This window comes from Patagioenas fasciata, chromosome 3 (assembly GCF_037038585.1).
Source record: "Patagioenas fasciata isolate bPatFas1 chromosome 3, bPatFas1.hap1, whole genome shotgun sequence".
Lineage (NCBI taxonomy): Eukaryota > Metazoa > Chordata > Aves > Columbiformes > Columbidae > Patagioenas > Patagioenas fasciata.
Window position 1 is genome coordinate 100,199,376 of NC_092522.1, and position 24,726 is coordinate 100,224,101.

At 37.4% G+C, this 24,726-nt stretch overlaps 1 protein-coding gene across 1 annotated transcript in view; it reads right to left on the reverse strand.

Annotated features, from left to right (window-relative positions):
• Positions 1–8,011: 8,011 nt before the first annotated feature.
• FAM83B (family with sequence similarity 83 member B) overlaps positions 8,012–24,726 on the reverse strand; it is a 55,790-nt gene continuing 39,075 nt past the window's right edge. The window contains exons 4-5 of the mRNA XM_065835236.2: positions 18,755–18,879; positions 8,012–16,613 (exon numbers count right to left, since the gene is read on the reverse strand). Of these exons, the coding sequence (XP_065691308.2) occupies positions 14,246–16,613; positions 18,755–18,879 (2,493 nt within the window). The 3' untranslated portion in view covers positions 8,012–14,245. The remainder of the gene's footprint in view (positions 16,614–18,754; positions 18,880–24,726) is intronic.

The window sequence follows — 24,726 nt, forward strand, 5'->3', positions numbered from 1 at the left end:
GAGCCATTCCACAGAGGAATCTGCTGCTATCTGTGGCCAGTGAGAGAACATGTGGCTGATGGAGTATGGTGAAACCCTCCCTGACTCTGTAGAAGGTGTGTATCTTCCACCACCCTTTCTGGGTGGTTTGTCCAGGAGCCTCCATCATCCTGCTTACCTCCATAGGAGGCAGCAGCAGCTGCCTCCTCCCTGCAGCACGGTGTTTGCTTTGCTCTCAGTGCCACAGGAGAAGCAGCCACATGGACCCCTGGCATTTGCCAGCTCATTTTCCCATCTTGGCAGAAAATTGTGAGGAAAAAAGAAATCAAATAGCAGGGCAGAATGATTTCTACAAATGTTAAGCAACATTGCTTAAAAAAGAAACAAGCAAAGAATTACCCTTTTATTGCCATGGCAGATTTCTTAAAGCAAAATCAAACACGCTAATTTAAGAGCACAAGTGAAACTAATGCAACGATTGTGGAACGAGTCACGTACAAACTTTCCTAGTTAAAATTTCAAAAAGCCAAAGATATATATTCAGAGCTGTACTGTTGCAAGTGCTGTAAAATACAATGACTGATGTTAAAAGAGATCTACACAGCACAGTTGCTCTCCTCTTTTTCCCAAGCCTATAAAGTGAAACCAAGCCTATTCAAATAAATCTAGTTCTAAGTTATAGAAGTGGTTCAGCCAAATGATGAAGCAGGACAAACTTATTCAGTGCTCTGTCCTCAAGGTTATAATGCCTATAACTGAGAAAATTAAAAAAGGGATACATTAAGGGATGATTGAAGATCTCTTGCTGGCTAGACAGAAAGGCCATGAGACTGCAACAGCCAACTGCACAACAAGCACAAGGGGAAGTGTTGTGCCTTGTCCCTGGCATTTACCCAGAGAGGTAAATGGAAGATTTTTATATTTTTCTTTTCTGTAAGGGGTTTACTATGTACTGGGAAGAGCAAAAATGGACCAGAAACCAGATCTGCAAAACTGCCACCCGCACAACACCCAGTTTATTCACATTAATCTAAGTTCTCAACCCTCAAAAGCCAGCCTGGTTTCTACCTAGCTGGAAGTCAGTGGATCCCAGTCAGCTGTCAGTACTACAGTTTTCTGATCACTTAAGTTCTGTTTTTTTATCATCCCTGAGAGGCCTGGATCTTGCTGGCAGAGAGAGAATCATCGTCTCTCTCACATCTCTACCTTCAAAGTTTCTCAATTGAACTTTCCTCCATTTATTGTACTTTTGGTACCTGGTCCACCTACGCCCGATTTGTGTGTGTCCCTGTTTGATGCAGAAGGTTTGCACGAAGCTGAGGGAGAACCAGTAGCTCTTCAGGATTACCCTGTAGGACCACCACTGGTGATGGTGAGCTGTCAGGTAGAAAACCAGGTAAGGATGAAAAAGAGGTGCTTGTTGATCAAGAAATTTAGTCAAGTGAAGAAGGAAACCTGTGTTTTAGTCATTGTATCCAGCTCTGCTTCTTTATTTTAGCTTAGAGGACAAATGGAAGATACAAAAATGTGCTTGCACAGCTTGTTTAGAAATTGTGTCTTAGCCAGCTACATAAGAAACCTGTGGAAGAACTTCTGAAACTTAATCTCCAAAGTGCAAGTCCAGTCCTTCATTTAAAGATATTGCCAACCCTGAAAATCAGGACTTGGAACTGCCTTCTCTTGTTTGTAAATCAACATGGAAATTGCCTCAGTGTTATTTAGATTTAGCAGCTGTAGGGTCTAGTTTTAGCTAGAAGCAATGAATACATTATTAACTGTGGTTTACAGAAAGCAGAATCCATTCATTTACACTACCTTTATTTTATATTTTACCTGTAGTTTTTCATCTATACAGGGAATATTCATTGTACACATGACAAAAAAAAAGGATATTTTAAAAAGTCTGTAATTCATTTCCTCTTTTCTATATCCTTTCTTCTGATGATCGTCCTTTTATGTCTGCATCATCACCATAATGCAAGACAATTAATTATACATTTTCTAAGCATCATTTCATGTAATTGATTACTAGCTAAAGTAAACCTCAAAGAACCCTCCGTTCTTAATTTTGGAGGTCAGTAAGGAACCATCTGCAAAACCAGGGCTGTTTATTAATATGACCTTTATTCTGAGGCATTTTACTACCTTCTCAGGTCAAACAAATCAATATTAAATATTGATTTATTATTTAATACTATAAATATTATATATATACAAATATAATGGGACACAATTGGTTATCATATGAAGACTGCTATCAAACCAGTACCATGATATTGAACCTCAGAAACTGAAGATGGCCTTGTGATCTTTCCTATGGTGAAATCTATACTTTTGCCAATGCAAGAGAATGGAAATATCTGAGCAGGCTTTGAACTATGGCACCTCATATAATTTAGCAATCCATCACGACTGCAAAATTGGCTGTAGCTTGCACGTTTCTCTGGAGTATCATTATGCAGTGATGCTGTTGCTATTGTGTACCCAGAAATGCATGGGTGACAGTGTGGGGAGAGAAGAAATCTATTTTGGGAAATGGGTGAAAACTGATGGGTCTTTTATCATGATTGTGTGTGTGAAATTTTCATCAGATGAGAAACACAGTGGATCAAACCTGCTTGAGACTTCTTGGAAGTGCTTTTAGGAATAGAGCTATTAACCCACTGTACTGATTAGGTCAGATTCTTATTTTTTATGTTTTTATGTCACTTTGCATTTTCCAATAGAAAAATGATGACTCATACCACTGGTCCCCTTGCTGGCCTCCTCAGTGCTTCTCCCGGCTACAACAGTCTGGTCCCACCTGAAAAGGGACATAACAAGTATCAGTGGGGGAAGACTATTTTGCTTTTTCCCTTTCTGTGATATTCAGGAAGACATTTCAGTTTCTGCCAGTAACACAAATTTTGTTGAGGCCTGGTGTGGTCACTCAGCAGCATCAAGAGAAAAGATTTGGGGATTGGATTTCCTAACTATCTAACCTGACAGTGTATGAGGCAGAGCAGGATGGAGGCCTTCTACCTCTAGATTTGAGCTCCATACTTGAAATAAGTAAATAAACTGAAACAGTTCTAGAGAGGATAGAGCATTTGGACAGAGTTTATCCAGTTGTTGGGAAGCACGGAAAAGGCCAGGTGCGGTTCCCTTCCGTTGTCACTGAGGTCACTGTGCACCGCGAGACACTGCTGCTGCCTCCCCTCACTGCTGCTCGGCGTGGGCAAACTCAGCCCTTTGCTCATGTCAATAACAGAGGGTTTTGTCTTTTGTAATTTTCTGAGATTCATGTTTAAAGACTGATAATGTAGCTAAGCATGGTGCCCTGTGTGAAATGCTAGCCAGGGCTTCACAATATTTTCAGTTATCACCTTCTTTTGTTACTTCAAAGTGCTGCAAATTCAGCTTGCTGATGGCAGGGAATAAAAATATGCCAATGAGAGTTTTGGCTGCCTTGGGCAGATGCAGGGACTAATATCTCTTTTCTCTTCCCTGATGCTTTTTCCCATTTAATTAAGAGGTTTGTAGGCACCTACTCAGCTATTGTGGTACAAATACATTAAAACAATTTCTAAAGAGTTCAAGCGCATAATGGTTCTTACTTCTCAATTAAGAGGAAAAAAGTATTAAATTACTTGGAAAATAATACAGTACAATATGCTTCATGCTATACTCCTTGGAACTTGAGATACCTAACATTTGCAAGGTCATGTCTTTTGTGTTTCCGACAATTTTGGCCCCAAGGCAGTTGTGGTAATAGAGTTATTTAAAATTCAAATGAAGAGGACTTATTAATTAATAAAAGATGTTTGATCTCATGGAAGGAAAAATTAAAAATTTAGAAAAAGAGAAACCAAGACATTATTCCTACTCTAAATTCTGTATTTATTTTTAAATTTAATTCATTATTCAGACTTTCTAATAATTGCCATCTAAAGACGCCTATACATTCCTGACATTCTCCTGAAAACAAGCTGTCCAAGTTGCACATGTGACCAAAATTCAGTATGTTATTCCCTAGAAAGCTGCCCCCCCGAAGTGCAAACTCAGATTTGAACCCTGGGACTCTCATTATGTGACTGAAGACATCCTTTCCAAAATCACACAAGTTATTTGCAGGCTTTATAGATCTGAAAAGTGTTTATCTCTCTCCCTTAAAAAACAGTAAGAGTTGAGCATGACGAGTCTTTTCAAGGTACACTTGTCTGCAAAATGTAAGGTGTAAGTTCAGATACCATGCTTAACCTCCCCCTGTAATAAACAAAACAAAACATGACGAAACAAACCATGAACACAACAAAACATAAAAACAAACCAACCCCAACAGGGGAAAAAAAAAAAATCCCAAAAGGCTGTCTTTCCAGTGATTTTGAAAATGAGACCTCAATTTCCAAATCCCTGCCATGATTTTTAAAATTTTGCTTCAAAACTGAGCATGAGAGATTTGTAGCATCTACTGATGTTTATTTATTTCTGTTGCTACTAGGTCAGTTAAAGCAGTTTTGTGGCAGACTTTATGGAAGTGTAAATCCCAGTGTAATGCTCACTCTTTTTGGTGAGGTTTAATAGTGCTTGCTCAAGGAAATGCAAATTGAGTAAATTTTGATTGGATTCAGACTGTCAACTGTCAGCTTCATTCACCCCTAATTTCTAAAGGTCATGGGATTAACATTGTTATAAATAATTCATCTGAAAATAATTCAAACAAATTATTGGCTTGTGACCTGAATAAAATGTTCCCTGTTAACCTAAAGATTATAGACTAGAATTTTTTATCTGCTGAGAAAGTAATATCTTTTGAATTGTAGATCATAGTTGAATAATTTGATGTTTTTAGAGCTGATCAAGCTGCAAAATAAGCATGTGTGTATGTATATACGTATGTATATAAAACCTTCAAAATATTAGCTCTGTAACAAGCAACACTCCATAGGAAAAATATATTTCAGTATAGATTATATTTTAAAAATCCCACAGAAGGATGAATGAAGTAATGGGATAAAGTCTATGAGAAGTGGGCTTAAAGTTCAGTGTAAGAGGTGCAACTTGAGCCCACAGGTTTTCAGTGGAGAGCTAAAACCAATAGTTAGTGCAGGAGCCTCAGTAGAAGAAAAAGTATGAACACATATGAGGCACAAAGGTGCCCTCCAGTTTACTCACTTTTTCATTGCTTTTTGCTCTCTGGTCACATCTGTGAGGTGGGTGGGAAAAAAATGGACAAAAATGCTCCAAGCAAAGCTTTAATTCTGTTTATAATCTCCTAAAGTTTCGATACTTTATTATTTGGGTAGTTTTATTGCTTTAAGTTTGGACGCTGTGTATGACAAAACCGTAAAAAAATCAAATTTTAAAAAAGCTAGCTTGTAGAACATCTGCTCTTGAAATCTGCAAAGGGAGGCACACGTCTCTCTTGCAGCTTATGTCTTCCCAGCAAGTGAGGACACTCTTTTAGACCTGTGATTTGTGATCCTGTCTCTACCCAATCATTTGAAGCCTCAAAGGACGATGGCATGATCTTTTGGACAATGGAAGAGAGGCTCTGCTGTGGGTTACTTGGCTGAAAAGAGATTGTGTGCAGTGACATTTCTCCAGAATATTCCCCCACCACTAAGAATTTGCAGTGCAGAGACCATCATAGCTAGAGATGGCTAAAAGCCAGCAGTATACTAATTTAAGTGTCAAGTAATCAGTGACAGATGTTGTCTTCACAAAGTCTTGTTATGCGGGGTGTGAGAAACAAAAATCTGCTGGCAAACAGGTTTCTGGCCTTCCCAAATCTTCTTTTATCCTCTGTCTTCTTGTGTGTTTTCCCAAAGTCCTTGCTCTGCTCAGAAGAGGAGGAATGGAGGACACGTATCTTGAGGTATGCATGACACCTTGACAGCACTCCTCTGGCTGACAGGCTTCTCAGTGTGAGAATAAGTACATGGCAACCGTCTGCTTCCCTATATTGCTCTCCGTAATGATTGTAATTAGAGAAAACATCATGAGGAGTTTCTGAACCCCAGCCCTGGCAGTCTCATTGACTTGTTTGCTTAAAGACTGAGTCCTTAGCTTCACGTGGATGCAGGTGTCCACAGACTTCAACAAAGCTGTATCAAACTCTAAGACTTGACTGTCTTTCCCACCCTGAAAAACACTGAGATGTTTTTATTTTGAGGAGCAAGTCAAATAGAAAAATTGAGAAGATCATGGTTGATGGGTTTGAAACTGCCCATCGCACACAAAGAGTAATGGTTAATCTTTTCTCTTAAGTGTTGACTATGTACTAACATTTATGACTATATATTGCCCCAAGTACCACTAGTCACCACTTCAAGATAAAAATAGCTGAGTGTCTCAACTATAGTGTGAAAATTGGTCATTTTTGAGATACATAGGGAAAAACTGTTGATTATATACACAGAAGTGCAGTATCAAAAGCGACAATTTTACAGGCACTTAATAGAAGCAAGATTTTCAGTTAGTATGTTCTTGTACTAAACAAGACGCAGTTTACACACCTGGACATAAACTCTTCAAGTCACTCATTATTTTTAAATTCAAGGCAGTGGAACTGGATGGAAATAACACAAGGAGACAAACATGTCTGCACCCACAGCTGCTCCAGCGCGCAAGAGCAGTGCAGCCCTGGGTTCCCTATCCACTGAAAGCAGACAACTCTAACTCTATGAGGAACAATTTGAGATTCAAGCAAGTCTGCCATAATTCACTCTAATTATTCTAGTTTTCAATAATGTTCTGTTAAAAAATGGCACATTTTAACTTTCAATACTGAATGGCTTGCAAGTACTTTCCTGTCAGAAATTCCCAACTCATATAGCCATCAGTCTTATCTTCATTTGGCTATAGGCTTAACTTCTTACTCAATCTAATTGATATGTCCACAAAATTTCCCTTCTCATTGCAGGGGGATTGGACTAGATGACCTTTAAAGGCCCTTTCCAACCCAAATTATTCTGTTATTCTATGAAAATTACAGTGATGCTGAAATGTTGCAGACACTGTTGCTGGAAGAGTAAGTTTAACTTGTGCATAAGTGAGGAAGACAGGAAGGAAAATAGAAGAAATGGGAATTACCATGACTTCTTGTGTGTGGGAACTGAGCAAAGGTTTGAGCTCAATTAACTGAGATTAATTTTACTTATGTTACTACACAAAAAGAAGTTCCTCTACAAGTAGGAGTTTTGGTATTATGCATACAGGTACATCCACGTGTGCCTGGAAGCACACCATCACACCTTCAACCACTGGAATTTTCATATCTAGTGACTAAGTAACCACCTCACTGTATTACAACCTTCGTCCTTTTAACTTTTCACTTCCTCTCTTCCTCTTCATTTCCTTCCTCCATCTAAATATAGACTGTAAGCCGTTCAGAAAGGTTTTCTACTGTTTCCTACTGTTTTTTTCAAATGCACTGACCAGGAATCAAAATCAAGTCCTCACTAGCCATCCAGTAGTAGCATGCACTCATGCATGGAGTGGTCTGAAGCTAATTCTCTCAAGCAATGTGATGGAGGTGATTTTTTCAATAGCATTTACAAGGCAAGAGGTAGGTAAACACATTTCTGAAGGATGTTTCATGGAAGTAGGAAGGAGGAAATTAAGGTGGAGATGAAAGGACACAGAAAAGACTACTGAACCTGACATCACTAGCAAGGCAGAACTAACAGGAAGGCAACCCAATCTAAGATGTCAGAACATGGATCCTAACACAATTGTCCTTACACTACTTAATTTTTGATCCAGTTTATTGCTACCCATATTTTATTCCAGAAATTTTGCATTAAAGTGATGTTGACTTCAGTATTTTCTCTGTTGGTTGGGTGGACTCTTGGTCCTGCAGAAGGTGCAGCAGTTCTGCAAACAGTGATGTAGCCACAAAGCAGCTTTGATACCTCAATTTACAACACTTTACTCCACATTTCTCATGTCAGCATTTTTTAAAAATATGTTGTAAATTCTGGAATGAATAATATTAATAACAGTAGGAACCAGTGAAAACAAGAACACAGGAATGAGCTGAGCTTTAAAAGAAACATTTTATTTGGTAAAAAATAAAAGTAATAAATTATTTCAAGATAATTTTTGGTTTGTATCTGTACATACACAGTATATCTATAACATAGCTGCTATGCAACCCGGGAATTCCATCTGAGAAAAAAGATTTACTTATCAAGTAACAATTTAAAATGAAACCAGCAGAGTCTTCTCCATATGTCAGTATTGAAACCAACTTGATGGAGTTCTCTCTTTTTATTTTTCCTTCTTTTCCTCCCAGAAATTACCCAGTAATATCTATTCTGGGTCTTGTGTGTTTGTAGCACTCCTCATACTTGTTTTGAATCATTTAGATCAGTCTTTCTCAGCTTTTTTAATTAAAGAACACCTGATTATTATTTTTTCTTCCCTGCAGTGTTGGTGTACCTCATTTAATTTTCACCTTGTAATAAGTACATTATGAATGTTCACTTATGACTTTATCTTCTGATTCCACCCACTTTCTTTGCTGTATGTGGAAATACATGCAAACGCTTTTCTGTTTTGCCTGGTTGCATTTTTTCAGTCACCTGAATTCACTTCCATGTCACATACTGAAACGTTATGAACACCAGGAATCCACAGAACATGCACTAAGGAAAATTGGTCTAAACCTTGAAACCAGAAGAATTGTATTTTAACAGTAGCATATATGACATTTGGAAGAAACATGCCAGATATGATGTTGAAATGTGGTGTCACCATAGGTCAAAATTAGACATGGCACAAAGAAAAGAATGAAACCATATATTCAACAGTTTCCCAAAATACATCAGCTAGGACTACACTGAGATGTTTTTCACCAAAATCTAACAAACACATATGTCTGGTGTTATGCTTTATTCTGGGACTGCCTGCTTTAAAAAGCTAAGCGTGTGTTTAATGCCTTGTTGGATTGGTTCTTCGGAGTATTATTCAAGCACTTGGGAAGCTGTACACAATCAGTCTGAATTTCACACATGTTGATTGCTAACTGAGGCAAGAACAAACAATGTACAACAGATATGCAAGAGTCCTGTGTCTGAATGCTAATAAATGAGTTGTACTCATTTCTCAAACACAATAAAATATTGCTGCCCGTGCATAATCTTTAAGATACTTCTAGTTCAACCGTACTAAATTTTGTCTGCTTTGGAGAGAAAACAAGCCATTTATTCCCCCAGCTGTATTTACACATGGAAGTAACAATATCGAAATAAACATGTTTCATGGGCCTCTTATCTGAAGTGATTATTTTTCTCTCCAATGATATTTCCACCTATCTCTGTAATTTTTAGTTTGCCTAACACACATGGCAGGAGACAGATGCATAGTCTTCACAGCAGCTTCTTCTGAAGATATTTCCAGCCAATTTTAATAAACCAGATTCTCTCTTTCAGGAACGCACGAAGATATTTTCAAGATATACAGACTGATTTGGGAACCTAGCACACTATATCCCCCCTCCTTTTCAGAAATAGGACTTGACCACTTTTTGAAGTGTTCTATGTATGAAAATCGGTTTTAAATACTGACCTGGGTAGGAGGGGTCATTCTAAGGAAGAAGCAGATTAAATGGATCAAAACTTCTCTAGTCAACATCACTAAAGTAGAAATCTGCACTACTAGGTCTGCTAAACAGTAGAGCAGCAGAGCAGCTCTGAGCTGTTCGAGACCAAATATTTTATTCCATCTTGTTTCTCAATACAGAAAACAGTTCCCAGAACATGCAATGTCTTTGGCATCATGTCAAGATGTAAAAAATAGAGACGTAAATGTAACTCTTAGTTCTGAGTTGAAAACGAAAAATTTCAGACCCTATATAAAGGAACCAGGACATCTGTAAGCACCTGTATGAAATAAAGAATGAAATGGCAAGATGGGCTTTTGAGCATTGCAGTCTGCTCTCTTGTCACCACGGTGCTAATGGAATATATACTCATGCAAGTGAAGACAAAATTGGAGGAACGGGTCTCAACTACCTGTGAACTACTGCAGCTTTATGTCGCCCTAGCTCTCCCGACTTTAATGAAAACAAACTAAAAAAAACCCAAATAGTGTACCGTGCAGTACAACATTGATAAGGGGAATAAATCACAATAAGTACCACAGTAATGTTACTGATCTCTCTGCATTACAGAGTTGCAAAGCTACTTGTTGGTTTTAAAGCTTATCCCACATAATGCTACAAATGAAAAAAATATACATTTATTGTAGAGCTTAGTGAAGCCATTTTAAATTTTATTTTTACATTGCTGTGCAACAGATTTTGGAATTATTTTTCTTATGACTTCTTTTATAAACCACAATGTTTCCTAATACATTCCAGAAAGCTGAAAAATCATCAAAGTTTTTTCTTTGAATAGTAATTTTTCACCTATCAATGCACAAACAACTATTTTATGATAAGCTTTTTATTTCTCTCAAGGCTTGTAACAAATATTACTACCCTCATGTATTAGACAGCTGGAAATTTAATTTTCCTTAATTTTTAATCATCCTTTATGTCTAGTTCATGTTTGTTAGCATGAATAAAGGGTGCAGTGCCAGCCCATTAATAAGAGAACAATCAACATTTTGCAATCTGAGAGGCCATAAAAACTGTTTATTACAAGGCTGAAGAAATGAAGCAATTTATTCACTAGATATTATGACCTTATGCAGGGGTGGTTTATTTATGACATGGATTGAATGGGCACCATATGAGGAGCCTGTATCTCCCAGCAGTACTGTCCTCTGCTGCCAATGGTCCTCCCAAAGGCCAAGCACAGAATAACCCTGACCAGCTTTTGCACAGCCACCCGCCTAGATCCATTATGGTGCTAATGAAGTTTTATTTAATGTGGAAATGATATGTCACTTTTTATGGGTTTCACGACTCCCAAGCCATTTGGCCAGATGACCGTCAGGTGCGGCAACCGCTGTTACTTCACAGCCTTACAAAACTGGGAGTGCATTGGGTGTGTGCAGGGTGTAACACACTTGCAATGTGCAGAGCACATTTAGGACACATTGAAAGAAATGCATCTCCTTGGAAAAGCAGAAATTACAAGGCAAGCTTTGGGAAAGAAAGGAACTTCAAAATATTATATAAACTCTCTTTTTCCCTCCAAAAATGTGCATAATAGTTTCCTGTGTTAAGGCAAAGTACCTATTTTTTTTTTTCCCCATATTTTTCCTTTCTCTTTTGTGAAACAGCTGAGGTCTTATGCAGACACGAGGCAAATCAGACAGGATTGGGTGAGCTGTGTTTCCCCACCTTTAACTCCCAGTTCTGGAAGGCACAAAATACCAGCTGCTCCTTGCACCACCTGGGAGGTCCCTGCTGTGCTACCTCCACCCCTTCCAGTCCTGGCCACAGGCAGGACACAGGACATGGGGCTGAGCATCCCCTGGGGCTAGAGCCTCCTGGCCCCTGAGGAGCACTTGCTCCTTTAATGTTTCTAGAACAGTGGTGCCAGTGCATTAAGTGTCTGATCCTACTTCCGCTGAGGTCCATGGTGGTCTGTTGCATTAGTTTCAATTAATCTCAGATCAGGGCTTAAAGTAGCACCATCTCTATGCAGAGTCTATCAGAAGAGATCTGAAAATGAAATAAAACCCTAGTTCTACTGTGATTTTTTTTTGCATTATTAAGTCTATGAGCAGGCTCTCCACTGAAGGTTCTTAATCTTCTGTGTGAGTACAAAATAGTAGTATATTTTTATAAATATAGATGGCCTGGTAAATCAAAATATCTGTCTTCTCAGGACTCTCTAATTACCAATCTACTTTGAAAAATACAGTAAACTTTTTTTCCAAACTGCATCATAATAGATTTCCCAAAGCCTACTACAAAATGCAAAGCACTGTCACTTCAAAACATGCTCCAGGACCCTTGTTCTCCCTCTCTCATTTCCTTCGCAAATGTAATACTGCCTACAAGGGAAAACTAAAGATCCTCCTAAAAACTACCCACACCCTCTTTAGCACCACCTGCATCTTGCTTAAGTTCCTTTGCTGTACTGTTAATTCAGGCATCATCCTGAATAGCTGTCTGCCCTGATAAAAATACAAAGAGTTATAAAACGTACAGTATTGCATTGCTTTTAGCTGTGTAGCTGTGGAAGCATGTTGTGCCTATACTGAAAATATGCCTGGAACACTAAGCAGACTCTCTTTGCCGTGGGTCTGAAACTGCTACCCCTGTCAGCACAGAATATTTCAGTATAAATGTTCATTTGGGAAAAATACCACCTATGGCAAGGAGTGAACAAAGTGATCAGTGTTCATGAAGAAATTTATAAAATCTCTTCTGTGGTCACAGGTGAAGGAGAAATTGAAACTTTCAGCAGAGGATAGAGATGCAAGACTTTGCCACTCATAAATAAATACCATCCCCACAATGAAACAGTTATTGCTATGATTTCATCAACCTGATAAGGTTGCCTGGAAAAGACTTTGAACAAAAAGGTGACATTGCTTCACTGAAATCACTGACAATAACTATGGTGATTTCACAGAAGCTGGAGCAGATTCTTGGTGAGAAGTAGATTTCTGTATAAAGTATCTTCCCAGGGCCACAGGTAGAAAAGAAAAATGAACTTGATCTAGCTGGTGCATGAAAAGCCTTTTGGTGTTTCTTTCTAAAGAATAAAGCCAAAATCTTCCAAGTGGGACTCCCCCATAGAATGCTGTAGGACCTTTCAGATCTGAAAGTGAACTGGTCTCCTAAAAAGTGCTCCTGAAACATGAAGACCTTGTGTAAGGATTATAAGCTTTCAGCAATGACTTTTCGAGATTTCTGAATTCGGAGCAAAATCATTGCAGATCATCTTGCAGCTAAATAGTTATGGCATTCTCCTAAGAGACAACCTCCACATCCAGGAGGGCGTGAGCCAGATGGATGTTCCGGCTGCACGTTGCAGATGAAAAGTGGATGCCATGCTGCTGCCCAAACACCCTGCCTGTGTTTTTTGGAAACACTAACCTGGCATAGGCACTTCACATCATGAAATTGTTTTATGACTGAGAGGCTCAGATGAACAAAAAAGTGTTCCACAGACTGCAGTTAGGTGCCTAAATACCTTCATTAAGGTTAAACACTTGCTACTATCACCCTCCACTGATACTTTCTTTGGCTTAGGAGAGGTGCTTTACTGTTTGACTTGGTGACTTTTACACATCTCATTTTTAGATGCCTAATTGCTCCTGGCCTTGTAATATTCATCTGAACATAAGGCAGCATTGCAGGGTTGAGCTTGCAATCCTCCTCATAATGCCTAGGCTAAGCACTTGCAACCTTATTTAAAAAAAATAGGTTATTAAAGCCAGAGTTGCAAATGTATCTGGCAACATTTAAAACAGACTTTCGCATGTGAAACTCAAAAACTTACCTGAGAAATGGAAGTCCACAGACTTTTTTTTTTTTAAACATCAAATAGAAAAATGTAACAAAAAATTGTTTTTAGAATACATTACAGCATACTGGCATGTTATACAAACGTAATTAACCCATTCAAAATTTAAAGTAGTTGTAAGCTATGTTCAAGGCACCTTTTTTTATAAATAGTTTTTTTTTGTTTTAAATGTTCATCTTACATTTGCACTAGTTTAACCATGTAAACAAGTCTGTGAAAGCTCAGATTTAGGTCACTTTAAGGTCTGTGTGCCAAATACTTTAGAAAAATATCATATTACATGGAAAATTCAACAAAGTAAGATATATCCATCTGTTGCCCAAACAGTTTGATAGGTGCTATGGGGTAAATTATTATTAAAAAGACGAAGCCTAAAAGAGGTTTTCAAAAATTAAAGATAAGTAACATGCAATGTATCAACATTTGTGTTTATCATTTAAAAATGTACATACACGCTGAAAAAATGCAAGACTATTCCTAGTGCTATCCTATTTTTAAAGGGCAAATCTTTGGCAACAGTATTATTTGAGGTTTAAAAACATTCTCCATCTTTTTTTCCCTACACTTAATCTTGCAATATGCTAGTATGTACTTTCTTCACAAGGAAAATGTATAAAATTATTCTTACAATATAAACACTATAAACAACTCCCTTGAGACATCTTCTGGACATAGAATCTCTGTAAAGACTTTAGTATCACTATTCAAAGATAATTATGTAAAATATGTACATTCATTCCAATGTCCTAGACTCAAGAAGACTCCACAGAAGTTGCCCGCCAGTCTTGTCCAGTTACAATTATGTCCAGCCTTGCTATTCTTGCTGTATTTCAACATAATCAACAAAAGTTTTACTTGTTTTTGTGTAGGAAGTTCCCAAACTTTTGCATAAATCCTCTCAGCTTATTTTCGTTAGGTTGCAATGGATGGAAAGCAGTTGAGTTGTAGGTAACCATGTGATTACTCCTGCCGTAACTATTCCCTAAGGTCTTGCTTTTGATATCTGAGAGATGTGAACTGCTGTTGGGTGCATTCCGTGCAGGTTGGCTCACATTTTCTATCTTATAGAATGGCTCAAAGCGACTATAAACACGCCTTTCACTCAAACGAGATCTTAGCTCCTCTTGGCATTTTGAGCTGGCCGGCTGTGGTGTCATTGAACTCGCTCTTTGAAGAGCAGGAACAGGGGCACTTTCGGGAGTAGTATTTGTGGTGATTTCCTTTACGTCTTGATACTGAATCTGCTCTGTATTAAATCTTGGGGTAGATGCATCTCCTGCAGTTTCTATGAACTTACTTTCAAGGGGGCACAAGAGAGGACACTTTTTATTGCATTCATCAGATGGAGGGTTTTGAGGTTTTGGTGACTTTGGAGGTTTTGGAGACTTTGGAGACTTTGTTGGGCTCGCTGTGACATCTTCTTTACTTCTGTTCAAGCTACCTTGAGAATTTGATGATGTGTTTCTCTTTCTCCTTGGGGAAGACTCTGTCTTATTCTCAGAAATCTTTGGCTTTTGATTCTCTTCTTCAGAAACCAACGTATCAGAACTACTACACATTCTGTAAAAGGCAGGACCTTTGTTTTTCGACAGGTTTTCCTTCTTGTCTGGTGTGAGATTAAGAAGTGACCGCAATTTCTGGGATCCTTTCTTCAGAAAACTTGGGGAATTCTTACTTTCTTTCTTTGATGTACAATCCTTACAAGACTCCTCTTTGCTAGCTTCAGTAAGAGCAGCCATAGAGATGGCCCTGCTAGCAGTGGGGCTCTTTAATTCTCCTTTGAGGTTCTTTTCCTCCTGTGGCAAGTGGTTGGTCACAATGTGCATACTTTTAGAGCTCTTCAGAGCGTCTTCTGGAAGTTCTGGACTAACTGGCTGCTTAAGTCTATGCCTAGTCAATGTGCTGTAAACGTAACTGGATGCATGTTTGTTGGCACCAGGGTCTAATATGGACTTTGAATTAAACATGGGAAAACTTCTCCTCTTTAGTATATTTTCATTTTGAAGGTTCTTCAAATTTTCTGCATGTTTGTCTGCACACAGTGTTGCATACAAGTAGAGAGACGAGTCGCCTCTTGCATTTGAATTTACACTAGGTTTTGTGTTGTCTGCAATATGAATTTTGTGGTTTTTTGCTGCATCTGATTTAAGTGGGACATTTGTGCTAAGCTCTTCTGAAACATTATCTGTTCCATTCTCCATACTTGGAGCATGATTAGATGTCCCTTTAGGTGTTGCACTTCCCTCTGACCCAATTATAGTTGAATTTGAAGAACTCGCACAGCTGCTTACTTCCTGCTGTTCAGGTAGAGTTGGCTGAAACACCAACGATGATCGTAATCGAGAATGAGAATACAACGCATGAGCTTTAATATTTTCAGCTGTGTCATAGCTGTCATATCTGTCACCCAAGGCTGACCCATTAGACTCTACTGGATAATCTGATTGATCATCCAAATATGACTTAATTCGCCAGTTACGTAGGAATGATTTTGTTGTGTGTTCCAGGGTTGGCATCCTTTGCTGCAGATGGCGGATATGATTATCCGTCCCATTAAAAGACCTCCGTACAATTGAATTTCTTTCTGCAAGATTTACTTTTGGTCGTGAAAACTGATCGGCAAAACTTTGCTGGGGTGTATTGTAGTTATTTGCATATCCTCCTCGTAATGAAGAAACAATACTAAGGCTATCGGATGGCATTTTCCACATATTTGATGGATTGTTCACTCTATTAATTGCTCTGTTGAGCAATAGGTAAGGTGTCCTTTCTGGCTTCTCCCCAGCATAGCTATGTCTCTTCCAGTGCTCATTCTTTTCACTAGGTTGATACTGCTGGATTGGATTTTGCACGTTAAAAGCTGGATGAAATGGTTGTTTATTATAGGCTTGATTTCTCAAGCCATATTTATCCATTTCATTTCCTGTGTATCTTCCACGAGTATTCCAACAAACAGGATCTATCTTGTGAACCTGGTCTTGCCGACCAAAAAGGTTTCTTTGGCTAGAAACCGATGCCAAGGAAGACACCGAGTGTTGGTATGTATCATTATCCCAGAGTATCCTGCGACTGTTAACCCGTGCTAATTCTGGGGCAAATGAACTAGGAACAGAAGAACGGGCATACAGTGTCCTGAATTCTTCATCAAAGGATTCAACCAGCTGTCCTGTGATAACCTGAACCATGCTGAGGTTGGTTTTTTCAAACGACCACATAAAGCTGAAAGAAGAACAAATGACCATTAGAAACACTTCTTTTGAACTATCGTATTACAGTGGTCCTTCCTGATAAAGCTTTCACACAAACCTCAGTATTCTACAAATAGTTTCTAAATAAATAAACAAAGTGTAGGCATGATTCATGTAATTTGGTTTTGGAAAGTCTGAACTTAATACCAGTCAAACTCAGCTGGAGATTTTCCAGAGCTTTCAGTGGGAGAAGGAATGAGTCAATAACCACTGAATTGCTGTTATAAAAAGTGGATATTGCAAAAAAAAGTTCACAAATGTAGAACCGTGGAGTGCCAATACCTAATGGCACAAAATTACCTCTACAAAGACTAAGCCAGCACTGACTAGACCCACTGTATTTACTGCTGACTCAGAGAATGTTAATGTATGGTTATGCTGTGAAAAAAATACATTTGGAGTAATATGCAGAACTGCTTCAGCAGTTCCGAATGTACTTCACTCTAAACACATTTTCAAAAAAAGGTACCTCAGAATTGTTGAAAAGTTTACAGTTTCTACTATGCATACCAGATTGGATATGAACATCTTTTTATTGCAGTGATGATATTCAGATAAAGGAAATTTTCCTTTTTTTCTGTTGCACTAGAAGGGCTGAACACATGCTCGAAGCTAAGTAGCCACAGCTATTTTACAGCTACAAAATGAGATAAAATACATTAACATGTACATTAAGGATGTCTCAACAAGCCTAATAGCATGGTGTTGAAAGCATGCAATTTGTAGATCACAACAAAGAAAAAAATCTGTTTCGCAATTCTATTTTCATGGGAAAAAAGAAGGGAAAAAATAAATTAAAACATGAACTTGTTTTACTTGCATTTGTCTTCTGAATGTTAGAAAATTGGTTTATTTTATTCACATAAATAGCTTGCTGATTGCATTTAATGTGTATGGTAATTTTATATTTTTCAGGAATTAATAGTGTGCTGAGATTAAATCAGCTCATGATACATAAGTTTTTTCTATTAATTTTCACAATTAAGAATAATATATTTTGTAATATTTGGGGAAAAAGCAAAAACAAAAAAAAATACAAAAACAACAAAACAAGCTTTAAATTGATTTCAGAAAGGAAGAATTCAGAAGGACTTGTCTTTCCTGTTATAAATCACCAGACTCTTTTACAAAGCAAGCTTAATTCTTACAGAAATTGATGATTCCAGCCCCTGTGGTGCTGGGTCTCAAAGCAGTGTTATTTTTCAAAATGAAATGAGAAAAACTATCACATTCTCACAGTCTAACACTGTGTGTACACGTCAAAGCAGGCAGACTCTCCCTGGACTCTCTTATACTGGTTCCTTTATGAACTTGTCGCTTACCTCACTACCATTTATATACATCAGTCTGAATTTGGGGCTGGACGAGTCTCGGGAAATAAAAAGACAGATTTTCGAAAGCTTACAGTGATGGAAACCTATGAAAGTCAGAGGCTGAGGATCTGGCACCCAGGCACTATGCTGGCAGGAATTAATTCAATAGGCCAAAGGAGAGAAGTGTAGCATGAAAAGAAAGAAAATAATTAATAATGTGTGAGATTAAAACTGTCCCTGCTTTAACTTTTTCCAGTTCTGCAAAGTTATAAGTTCTTCCAGCCTGTGCTTTGCACACAGATACTGGAAATGAAATGGAAAGTAGAATAAAGAAACTTAGCCAAATACGGACTATGTTAGCTTGACTTGGACAAATCTGAATTTGACCAGGATACACTACAGAGTGCCACAGAATAGGTCTATAACACTAGCTTTAGAAGATTATTGTGAAGAGGAAATATCCAATGGAGTTTATTAAACAGCCTCTTCTAGAGTGAATTTTAAACATGATAATTCAGAAGATATGAGACAAATGAGGATTCTTCTCTCTTTTTACTAAGTTTTCAGCTATAGCAAAAGCTATGTCCTTTATTTGTTACTTGTGAAAAACTAACAGAGGTTCTCAAAATTTGGCTTTGTGCTAGGTTAGCTAGCGATAAGTATCTATGATAACTCATTAAGCTGCAGAAAGATAATAAAATTTGCCTATGGAGTTCCTTGGAAGAACTTTCAGAAATAGAAAAAAATCCAGCTGCTGAGTTGAGAGATTTTCTACAGACACCTAAGTGACTGATCTTACCTGTAAGAACCATATATGACTTTCTTACAGTCCACAAGAATAAATTTTTGTTCCATTTTTCCATGGAATTTTGCTCCTGTTTTAGAATAGTAATCTTGTCCTTTTACTGTCCGCACCCTCATGTTCTGAAAAAGACAATTGAAATACTTTAATTGGTATACTATATTCCACATTTAGCATCCGGGGTTTTGAAAGTCAGAGGTACAATAGAAGTGTTAGATTATTTCATATTAATAAATATTGCAGGGAAGTAAACTCTAATCAAATTAGTCTCTTAGGGACCCAAACTGGTAAGTTATCGCGTTGTCCTGATGATCTTCCCTAGGCCACAGAAAATGAAACTTTGCATTTCCACAGCCACCACTCCCAGAAACAAGGTTCTGGCACAAGTCTTCAACAAGAGAAAGAGGTTTTGTACTGTAAAAAAAAATAATTATTTTAGAATTTAAAAGATTTTCAAGCATCTCAGCTAATCAGAGACAATATCTAAAGAGCCAGGATCACTTAATTGAATAAGGCTGCTATATCTACAAACAAAGATATCCCATCTGAGATGATCCATGAAATGATACCTCCAGGAACTAGAATCCCTTGGAGTTTTACCACCAGTAAGATTTCTCAGTCAGTTTTGCACCATGAGATCAATCACATTTCTATCACAAAATGCAGAGGTAGCATTAATTCTATGCAGCACTTTATTTTGAATTCTATTAGGAAGCCCTTTGGAAATTTTCCGTGTTGGATCTCAAAAATGCGGTCAGTTTTTCTCCCAGGCTGTGGATGAAATTTATTCAGCTGCCTTTTTGGTTTTTTTTTCCTCTCTACTGTCACTTGTTTTTTTAAGCTCCCAGAAATAAAATAATTCAAAAGAAGTGTCACGACACCTTCTGGACTGTACAAATAAAAATTTTCAAAAAGCTCTTACACAGATGTAGAAAAAAAATCAAAAAGCTTTTATCAGTAATTGTTACAGAAAGGTGCTTATTTATAGAAAAATTAAATTTCTGTTCAATGCAAACCAACCTACAGCATCTACCCCACGTGGCTGTGAGATACAAAATGCTTCACAAGACATAAAAATAGCTTGGAATATAGCTGTGAGTGATCACAATATTTACTGTAGTTTCTAGCTTTGCAATATTTGTTCTAGCAACACTAATTTGTGTTAATTTACAAGTATTTCAGTGGGAGTGAAATCTGTAGTTTAGCATTGGCAGTAAGAAAACAGAATGTATATGATTATTACATAGATTATATATACAGAAATAGCGGAATACAAAACTTGGAACGCAGAGGAAAGTCTTGCTTCACAGGACTGTGACAAGGACAGGTTGAAAACCACAGCAGACATGGTCTGTAAAGGTCAGGTAGAGATGGTTTTGGGCTGTTCATGAAACAAAATGGATAAGATTGTATCCAGGTAAATTCAGCAAAATCAGAGGGAGAATAGAATAGAATAGAATAGAATAGAATAGAATAGAATAGAATAGAATAGAATAGAATAGAATAGAATAGAATAGAATAGAATAGAATAGAATAGAATATTTCAATTGGAAGGGATCTACAATGAACATCTAGTCCAATTGTCTGATCAATTCAGGGCTGACCAAAAGTGAAAGCACGTTATTAAGGACATTGTCCAAATGCCTCTTAAACACTGACAGGCTTGGGGCATCAACCACCTCTCCAAGAAGCCTGTTCCAGTGTTTGATAAAGAAATGCTCTCTATTGTCCAGTCTACACCTTCCCTGGTGCAGCTCTCAACGATCCCCATGCGTCCTGCCACTGGATACCGGGGAGAAGAGCTCAGCACCTTCCTCTCCACTTCTCCTCTGGAAGCTCTAGAGATGTTTAAACTTACAAAAGTACTTAAGACTCCAGTCTATAAAGTATGACTGAGTTTGCAATACAGTTAAATGAACCTTTATCGTCCATAGGAACAATTACACATTTACTTAAAAAATATAAAGTTCTAATAGACAGAGGTTGTAGAATTTTTAATGATACACTGTCTACTACAATCCAATGAACTTTATCTTTCCAAACAGAAAATTCAAACATTAGGACAAAATCTCCATGAAATGAAAGCAGATTTCCAAATAACACATTTTCTAAATCACTATATATTTGACTGTTGGTATATTAAAACTGCTATAAAAAGAAAAATCAAAACAAAGAAGTGAGAGTTACACATAAAAGCTGCTGAGCTGGCAAATTAAGGTTTGACTCAAGCTATCCAAGTTCTTTAAGCGTTATTTATTAGGTGAGGTTTTATTAGCATTTTTGTCAAGCTGTGTTTGAACAAAAATGCAGCTCAGTCAAAATCTACAGAGACAGCATTTAAAAGTTACTTCTGTTTGTGACCTAAATGTCTTGCAACTGTGCTTTCTTAGAAACATAAATCAAAAGTTGATCTCTTTATTTGGTAAATCAAATTGATTAAATAAAAGAAGTGTTATCTAGAAGTGCTGTAGGGCTTTAAAAGGTAAAATTTTTGAAGGGAAAATACAAGTGGATGCTTAGTTCTGTTTTTGGAAAAAACTAAAAAGGAATCAATAACAGTAACAACCCTATTTGCATTATTGAACAGGAGGCTGACATAATTTTGCATCTCTATCTGCTAATCACTTCTGACTATCTAACACCGTGTCTTTCAAGCTTTCTGCACTCCAACTAGAAGTTTTCTTACAGATGAAAGTCAATTTTCCACTTTCCCAGTACATTTTTTGTAGAACTTTGGAAAAAGCCAATCTCACTGAAGAAAATTATTATTTCTCCAGCATCTACTCAAGCTTTAAGTAAAAGTAATTAAATAAAAAGACTTTATTTGAAAGTTAAATAAGAATATATTGGACTTTACCTATTCTAAAGATTGTCACTATAGTAAGCCCTTATTTACTATAAAATACAAGTTTGTGAATTAGTAATAACATTTGCATTTACTTTAATGACTGTTTTACCCAATTCTATAAACCATGTAATTATATTTGTATGTCACACTTACATTTAACTATATTAAATTTTATTTATGTAATTATAATTTGAAAAAGGTAACTTGAGAGGCAGCTTATACATTTTCAAATAACTATAAAAAGTAATGCTGGCCTAAAGACATGCCAGTTGAACACATCAAATCCTATAGAGATTAGGCCTGATTGGTATTGGTCAGGATATCACTTGGGAACCTGGAATGCTGGAGGCACAAGCAAGGATAATAGCTTGCAAATTACTACGCTATATAAAAAAAAAAAAAAAGCTTTGCCTTAGGTACTCATAAAATGAAATATAACTTCAAGTAGCCATATCTAAAAAAGAAATAAAATGTACACTAAATTACTGTCGTTAAAAAAAAATTGTTGTCCCTGCTTCCTCTCCTCCCCTTTTCCTTTTCCCGCCCTTCAGCTCGTGCATCTTTTCTATCATGCATCCTTAACCCTGCCAACTTGTTCCGTGTCTCAGTAGGTCATCCACTCAAAGATGGGAACTTGTCAGCATCACAAAGGCATGTGCCACAGATCATGCTCGCCTTTCTCACATAACACTTCCTTTTCCTCTACAGTTCATCTGTTGATCTTCACCTACTTCAAACCCTTTTACTAGGTGCCAGGGATGCATACTTTGAATAATCGCCAAAAGTACAGACAATATTTGAGGATATATGATAACAATGTGTTCCACTTAGGAGTAGAAGCAGTAAATATATACACATTGAATTGCAAGTCCCCTTTGGTATGAAATACAGGGCTTCACCTTCCTACTTGGTTTCTTCCTCAAGCTACAGGACTCCCCTGCTACCAGTGCTGACAGCAGTGTGTCACGGATCCCAGCAGAAGTGTTACGCATTGTTGTGGGCAAAGAAATAATTCATTTACGAATCCTGAGAGGAAAACCATGTGCAAACACATCATGAAGGATCCCAGCTAACCCTACAGGACACACAAAAGCATGCACGATTTGGCATAGCAAGTCAAATGTCAGTGACTGCTAGTGAATGCATATGGAAGAATAATTTAATCAAGGACTTGATGTTTTAGGAGGATTTTGAAGCCAGACACAGGCTTTTATCCCTCCTCCAAGACCAGGCTGTAGGACAGGGATGTTTAAAACATCCAGTGGCTGCAGTTTAAGGATGGCCATCGGGGCTATCCAGTTAAATGACACCCAAATGATGAACAGGAAATGAGCTCTAACTTCTCTTTTTATGTACAACTGCATCACTATCTTCCCAGAGATGGACACATAAGCATGATTTAAAATTTTGAAGTATAATTCAACATTAAATATTTATTTTCATTGGTAAAACCCATCCAATGTGATAGATAAGTACAGTGAATATAATAATCTCAAACATTTCACTTCAGTCCTTTATATTTGTTGAGTCTGTTTTTATCAGTGTTCAATTACTCGCCCTGAACTTGCCGTCAAGAATATGCACAAAGACGAAAATAGATGTCTACCTCATACTTAGCCTAACAGCTTTAAACAAAAAGTCACATTTCTCATATTGTTCATCATTACTAATGTCATTTATTAACCTAGACCTCTCTTCTTACTAAGAGATAATAGTTGCTGTACAAATGCTAAGTAGTTTTCAAGTTCACTTCTATTCTGACTTTGAATGTCATCCAGTGACCACTGAAGACAAAATCTCAATGACTTCACTGGGCTCTGGGGTCCCTTGGCACAGATGTTTGCTCACAGGCATGACACCCTGCTGTACCTGTCTATTTAATAACCAAATTTGACTTATACTTGGAAGTACTGGAAAACTTTTGATGCTTTTAATAACACTGATAAGAAATAATGGACTACAATCAGGTCTAAAGAGCAGCTCCTACTATGTATGTAAGTTTGCATATCAGGGAGCAGACTTCACAAAAGTAAAGTAAAATCAATTCATTAGTGGTTCTATTTTCTCATTCCTGCAGTTCGTTAAAAATATTGCGAGGAGTATCAGGGGATAAACAGTTCCTGCCAAATTGCTTTTAATGTCCTCCTGTAGCAAGAGGATTCTTCATTGCCAGAGAAGTAAAAACAGGTTTCTGCGGTGCATGGAGCCCTGACACATGTCACTTCTCATGTCAAATAAAATATGAAGATCTGCCATCAGCTGAGGAGCTTGGTTGGCTTCTTGGGCATTAAACAACATTGCCTACATTGGTTCGATATTTCTGGTCCAAAATCAAGCTACTTCAATGAGCATTCTGGTGGTTCAGGGCATTGTTGTCTCAGTGCTGCATTTTGCAGTGCAAAATGGTTTCATAGCTTACTGCAGCACCTGTCAGTTGCAGCGAAACAAAGCACCTCTCAAAAAATTTAACTATCGGTTTTTGAAAATTCACCTGAAAAAAGTCTGAATCTGTAGCAACTCTTCATCTTTCTACACCAAGGAATTGCTGACTAAACAACAAGTCAGACCAGTGACAAAGTTATTTAAAAGAAGCTTAGGTAGATTGAAGAAAAAAAAACCAACACATTAATCACTGAGGAAAAATGTAGGACAGTCAAGAAATGGATAAAAGAAATTGGGGAGAGATAAATGGAAAAGTATAGTAAAGAAATTGTTTATTTGAGTTGAGTGCCAGTGGTGATATTAAGGTGAACATTAAGTCAGAAGAAGAAATTCTGTAGGAAACACTGAAAAAGCTCCTAGTAACCCTCTAATTGCATATTCTCCTATACAGAATTCATAAAATAATCACAGAATGTATAGCCTATCCATTTTTTCAGTTTTATCTTTCAATAAAGAGGGAAACACCGTTATATGCAGTCAGACTACAGAGCAGTAAAACTGTCTGTACAGACATTTAATGTAGATTTATGGACAAAATCCTCCTCCTTTTTTTTTTTTTTTATGCCGATACGAAACACTACTGAATTGTAAATGTAAATTAAAAATACAGTTTTGTTCATCACTGCATCTTATTTTTTACTAATTCAAAGGAAGAGAAAAAGAGCCAGAGAAGGGGTTG